Source organism: Trichechus manatus, unplaced genomic scaffold (genome assembly GCF_000243295.1).
Source record: "Trichechus manatus latirostris isolate Lorelei unplaced genomic scaffold, TriManLat1.0 scaffold00087, whole genome shotgun sequence".
Classification (NCBI taxonomy): Eukaryota; Metazoa; Chordata; class Mammalia; order Sirenia; family Trichechidae; genus Trichechus; species Trichechus manatus.
In genome coordinates, this window is record NW_004444023.1 from 5,846,439 (window position 1) to 5,852,752 (window position 6,314).

Here is a 6,314-nt window from a genome sequence, read left to right on the forward strand (position 1 = left end):
TTTAATGCACACCCGGCCCAGGTGGTGAGCAGCTGGGCCCGGGGAGAGAACAGCTGCCTGTGTTGGTGCCAGCATTGAGAGAGGCTGGACAGCCTTCTACAGTTTACAAGGCCTTTCTGGGCCTATGCACGGTCCTTCTGGTGAGGGGTCCTGGGCCCCCACTGGGCACCTGAGAGGCTGGGGCTTTGTTGAGCAGCCTGCCAAGGTCACGCTGCCCTTTGCTGTGCATAAGGCTTTCTTGGAAAACCAAAGGCTGGATATGCTCATTTCCAAGGCCCCTCCTGGGGCTCCCAGCAGCTGAGGGCAGATGCCTTGCTCTTGCTCAGAGCCAGAAGCCTTGGCTAGCTGCCGCCATGCTGGTGACCTCCAGTAGGCCACAGTCTCCCCTCCCTGCACCTCGGTTTCCTCCTTTGACAAGTGGACCCCGTGATCCCTGGCTAGGGCACTCCATGCTTGTTGGCAAAACCAGGTCAGCCGTGGCTGGGGAAGCCCTGGGTGACTCACTGGGCCTGGCTGGAGCAGGCCTGGCCTCTCCACCTCCACCCCCGCTGCCACCACCACATACCACAGGGGACTCAGGGTGCCACCTAAACACACCAGCCCATCTGTGACCTTGGGTGCCACAAGTCCAGTCTAATGCAGGCAGCCTGGCTCTTTGGGGCCCTGATGGTCCCCCAGTTCCTTGGCTTTGGCTGTGGGGCTCAGCAGAGCTGAGAGGGCGTGGGAGGGAGGATGGGGGGGTTGACCTTTGGCCAAGCTGTTACCCTGCCAGGAAACACAGCCTCAAGATGCTTCCCCAGACCCCCCAATTCTAACTAGATTACAGCCCCTGAGCTATTCCGGGGTAGTTAAATCAGTTGCTGTAGAGTCCACTCTGACTCATGGAGACCCCATGTGTGTCAGAGTAGAACTGTGCTCCATAGGGTTTTCAATGACTGTGATATTTTGGAAATAGATTGCTAGGTCTTTCTTCTGAGGTGTCTCTGGGTGGACTTGAACCTCTGAACTTTTGGTTAGCAGCCAAGTGCATTAGCTGTTTGCACCACCTAGGGACTCCTCCAAAAAGCAAGCCCTGATGCCCTAGAGTTGATTCTGACTCATGGCGACCCCATGACACCCCAGACACATAAACAAATAAGCGAGATAAAGCCAGACGTAATTATACTAAAGAGATACCATGGGGGAAGGGGCTAACAAGGCAACTTGTGGAGGGGAAGCTTCTTTAGATAAGGTGGGTAAAAAAACTCAAACCAAACCCATTGCTGTTGAGTCAATTCCAATTCATGGCAAACCCTTGTGTTACAGAGTAGAAATGAGCTCCATAGGGTTTTCTTGGCTGTAAGCTTTATGGAAGCAGATCACCAGGCCTTTCTTCTGAGTCACCTCCCAGTGGGTTCAAACTGCCGCCTTCGATTAGTGTTGTTTTTGCTAGGTGCCGTGGAATTGATTCTCTTAGTGACCCCACTGACAGAGTAGAACTGCCCCATAGGGTTTTCTAAGCTGTAATCTTTATGAAAGCAGATCGCCAGATCTCTCTCACAGAGCCGCTAGGTGGGTTCAAAATGCCAACCTTTTGGTTAGCAGCTGAGCACTTAACTGTTGCGCCACCAGGGCAGTAGTAGTCGAGTGCAAACCCAAACCGTTTGTACCACCCAGGGACCTAAGGTGGGCAGAGAGCCCTCAATAATGAGAAGGAACTGGGCAAAGAGCATTTACGAGGAGGAAATGGCTGGTGCAAAAGCTCTGGTGTGGGGATGAACTTCGCATTCTGTAGACAGCAAAGAGACCAATGTGACTGTAGCTGAGGGGCGAGGGGCGGGGAGATGGTGCAAAGGGTTCATCGTTCCCAGCTCAGCCAGGCGAGCCAGGCTGGGTTTGGCTTCACTCCTGCATCTGATGGGAAGCTGGGGGCGCAGGGAAGGGGGAGTGACGTGATCTGACTTACTGTTTGGAAAGACTGCTCTGGCTGCGGCAAGCAGCGTGGATTGGAGGGGCTCTGGAGGAAGGAGGGGGAAAGCAGAGAGGAGGTGACTGCAGTGGTCCAGGCGGGAGACAGGCACCTTGCCAAACGCTCAGAGCTCTCCATGAGTCCAGAATCTATTCCACCTTCTGGAGAAACCTGCCCTGACCCTACCTCTCCCTGCCTGCTGCCTCCCTCCACTCAGCCCCAGCCCCTCACCAAGTGGGACTGTCTGTCCAAGTCCATTTGTCTGTGAGCAGCTGAAGTCCCATCACTGCTCAGCACTGGGGTCCGGCCTGCAGGAGGCATCTAGTAAAATGTGGTAAATGAACTCCTGGGGCACACATGTGTCCCCTCAGGCATGCACACACTCACATATACACACCCTGGGACAAGGGCTTGGAGGGCGGGGAAGAGAGATTTGGGAGCAGGAGTCACCCTGGAGCCTGAGAATGGTTGCAGAGGTCTCTTCTCTATCGGGGTGTGTGGGCGACGGTGGCCACGGGGTAATAACAACCTTAGCTGAGACCCTTTCCTCAGGAATGGCTGGGGGAGAGGGACAGGGGACAGGGCCAAAGCATTGCCTGGTCCTGAGGGGCTCTGGTGCTGGCTGAGGCTGGGCCTGCCACCTCCCAGGAAAGCCAGTCCCAGCCTCTTCCTGGCCCTCTGAGCTTTTGGCCAGGGCAGAAAGGAAAGAGCAGGGAGGGACCAAGCTCTGGAAAGTGGAAAGGGGCGGGGTAGGGGGGGGGTGTGGGAAGACACAAGGCAGGCAGGATCCTGGCTTTGGAATGTTGGAGGTTGGAGGTTTCCGGCCACAGAGGCAGGCCTCAGGGGAGCCAAGAGGGGTGGGGAGAGACACACACAGAGGAGATAAACGGACAGAGACAGGAGTCAGGAGGACAGTCAGGAAGACAGGGCAGGGCACAGTCCAGTCTCCGGAGACTGCTAGAGACAGCCAGACATCTGTGGCCTTGGGTGCCACAAGCCCAGTCTGATGCGGGCAGCCTGGCTCCTCGGGGCCTTGGTGGTCCCCCAGCTCCTTGGCTATGGCCATGGGGTTCAGGGAGCTGAGAGGGAGTGGGAGGGAGGCTGGGGAGGCGCCCAGGAGGAGGAACGTGAGAGGGAGGCCCTGATGTTGAAGGTGAGCTGGGGTGTGCTGGGTCTTTATGGGGGAGTCCTGGGCTTGGGAGAGGGGAATTCCAGGGTTAAGGAAATAGGCTCAGAGGATAGGGGTGACAGGTTCAGAGAAAGGACTCAGGCTCAGACAGCAAGTTCAAGTTTGGAGCTGGAGAGGGGTGGGTGGAGAATGGGGGGGGGCGGGTAGAGCCCAGTGGCCCTGACCTCCTCTCCCCTGCTCCAGCATTTACAGGAGGCCCTGGGACTGCCTGCTGGGAGAGGGGACGAAAGTCTTGCCAGGACCTCTGAGGGCAAAGAGGCCTGGGGGGCAGAGGAGGATGTGCAGGGAGAGGAAGAGGAGGAAGAAGCAACACCACTACCCTCCTTCAGCCCTAGCCCCTCTCCCACCCCTGAGGACATTGTCTCTTACATCCGTGAGTACCCAGAAGCCCCGCGCTGTCCCCAGGCCTCAGCAGCAACTTTCACAAAAATGAACCCTTAGTCCACTGTCCAGGGACCTTTCCGCAGCCCCGGCCGCTGATCTCTACCTTCCAGAAGTCCTGGGTCTCCTCTAGTCTCGTCCCCAGGAGCCCCAGGTCTCCACCCTGCCCCTCTCCCGGTACACGGGTCCCCGACCCCGCTCCTAGCCCCCCACCCAGCGCATGCCCCGTCGCTCCGCAGTGGGCCGCCTGGCCGGCCTGGACGCGGGCCTGCACCAGCTGCACGTCCGTCTGCACACGTTGGACACCCGCGTGGCAGAACTGACCCGGGGGCTGCGTCAGCTGCGGGAGGCGGCGGCCGACACCCGCGACGCTGTGCAAGCTCTGCAGGAGGCGCAGAGCCGCGCCGAGCGCCAGCACGGCCGCTTGGAGGGTGAGTCCGCGCCGGGCCGGGCGGAGAAAAGTGGGCGACCGGGGCCAGGTGGGGTACTGGTGGGAGGGGAGGTCTTAGGCTAGAGGGGGACCCTGAGGGTCAGGGGCAAAGAGCTCCTAGAGATTTGGAGTGTGTTGGCAGATGGCGAGGGTAGAACAGCTGCGAGAGTGAATGCGGAGAGCGGGAGGGGCTTTGGAAGAGGCCCTCCTCCCTCGGAGTGTCGGACCCCACTCCGCCCGCGCCACGCCCCCTCCAGTCCCGCCTCAGACACTCTGGCCCCACCCCTGGCGGCCGAGAGGTTCTGACTCCGCCTCCTCTAAGCCCCGCCCCCAGATGCCCTGACCCCGCCTTGACCCCGCCCCTTCCCTTTCCCACCCTGCTCACAGGCTGCCTGAAAGGGGTGCGTCTGGGCCACAAGTGCTTCTTGCTCTCGCGCGACTTCGAGGCTCAGGCGGCGGCGCAGGCGCGCTGTGTGGCTCGGGGCGGGAGCTTGGCGCAGCCGGCCGACAAGCAGCAGATGGACGCTTTGAGCCGCTATTTGCGAGCGGCGCTCGCCCCATACAACTGGCCGGTGTGGCTGGGCGTGCACGACCGGCGCGCCGAGGGCCTCTACCTTTTCGAGAACGGCCAGCGCGTGTCCTTCTTCGCCTGGCACCGCGCTCCCCGGCCCCAGCCCAGCGCCGCGCCGCATCCGCTCAGCCCGGACCAGCCCAACGGCGGCGTGCTGGAGAACTGTGTGGCGCAGGCCTCGGACGACGGCTCGTGGTGGGACCACGACTGCGAGCGGCGCCTCTACTACGTCTGCGAGTTCCCCTTCTAGCGGGCCGGCCGGGGTCGTGCATCCTCCGAGGACGCTCTGCCCTTCCCCCCTGCCGGCCGACGGAAGTGTGTTCCCCGGCTGGAGTTCCTGCAGGCCAGGACCCCTTCCTTCTCCTTCTCTGCCCTTGGAACAGCCAGCACCAGGCTAGATCTGGCGCCAATAAAGCCTTGTGGAATCTGACTTGAGCAGCCTGGGGAAAGGCCGGGAACGGGAAGACCTTGGCCTTTGGGCTCCTGTCCTGTCTTGCCTTTACAGGTATTATTTGAGCGCTGATGGCGCAGTGGTTAAGCGCCGAGTTCAGTGGTTGGAACCCACCCAGCTGCTCTGACTCCGCTGGAGAAAGACTTGGCTATTTGCTCCCATAAAGATGATTTGCTCCCATAAAGATGACAGCCTAAGTAACCCTGTGGGGCAATTCTACTCTGCCATATAGTGTCGCTATCTGCACACAAGAGCAACATTTGAGTACCAGAATCAGAGTGATGGAGAATATATTTGCGTATGTACACGCGGTCATCAGCTCTCCCGCACTGATGCCCGGAGTACAGGTGCACACCGCTAACAGACACCTCCATCCCCGAAGTGCCCCCACTTGTGGCGTTTGGGTCCCAAGGTCTGTCAATCATTGGCCTTGGCCTTGGCCATGAAACTGGGGAAAGAGGTCTGGGAAACACTAAGGAGCTAAAGGCTCCTGGTTCTGCTGCTGCCTTTTCTCTGCTACGCTTGCTGCTGCTTCTTGCTATCTAGAGCCTTCTCCGTTGTTACATCTCTCTCTGTCTGCGAAGTCTAGTAGGTTGTCAGTGCAGGGACCCTGGGTCCAAAGGACATGCTCCATTCTCGGCTTTTCTTTCTTGGTGGTAGTGAGGTCACCCCTCTTCCTGCCTCTGGGATGGCTCATCTTAAGGTTAGCAGGATAGCAAAACTGACCAATCCCTTCGTTAGGGTTCCATACACCATATTTTCATAGTCCCACCCTCACAAGGGTTTCATACACCTTATTTGGATTGCTAGCAAGCTGTCCAGTTTCCTTGATGGATCAAGAAAAAAAAAAACAAAAAAACCTTTTGCCATGGAGTCGATTCCAACCCATAGCAACAGAGTAGAACTGCCCCATAGGGTTTGCAAGGAGTGGCTGGTGGATTCAAACTGCCACCAGGGCTCCCTTGATGGGCCACAAGCACCGTATTTGCATAGTACCACCAAATCGCTGTGTGGGAGTTACAAGCCCATGCATGTCTGAAAGGGCTATATTAAGTGATTCACTGCACCGCACAGTGTGTCTCAAACTTGTTTCACCAGACAGATGGTATCTTTCGTGTAATATCTGGCTCTGGTCTGAGGTGAGAGACACCCTCTATGCCGTACCCTGATCCTCTAGGGCATGTGTTGAGATACAAACTTAAAGCCCCACCATACACAGGCACCAAACTGTGAAACTCAGGATCCCTCCCAACACTCCTCTGCTTCCTGTCTATGAGAGCATAGGTCAGTCCCTTCCCCTCTCTGAGCCTCAATTTCCTCATCCGAAACATGAGCACAGTGACC

The 6,314-nt window shown here is 58.2% G+C and overlaps 1 protein-coding gene across 2 annotated transcripts; it reads left to right on the plus strand.

Moving 5' to 3' along the window:
• The first annotated feature begins 2,915 nt into the window (after positions 1 to 2,915).
• On the plus strand, positions 2,916 to 4,909 carry CLEC11A (C-type lectin domain containing 11A). 2 transcript variants are annotated; one of them, XM_012557142.2, is made up of 5 exons: positions 2,918 to 3,101; positions 3,321 to 3,510; positions 3,758 to 3,949; positions 4,336 to 4,400; positions 4,623 to 4,909. In XM_012557142.2, the coding sequence occupies exons 1-5, from the start codon at positions 2,955 to 2,957 to the stop codon at positions 4,767 to 4,769; spliced, it is 741 nt and encodes a 246-aa protein (XP_012412596.1). In that variant the 5' UTR covers positions 2,918 to 2,954; the 3' UTR covers positions 4,770 to 4,909. The 2 variants fall into 2 exon arrangements, with proteins under 2 accessions (XP_004381770.1, XP_012412596.1); XM_004381713.2 differs by having other exon boundaries at positions 2,916 to 3,101; positions 4,336 to 4,909.
• The last annotated feature ends 1,405 nt before the right edge of the window (positions 4,910 to 6,314 follow it).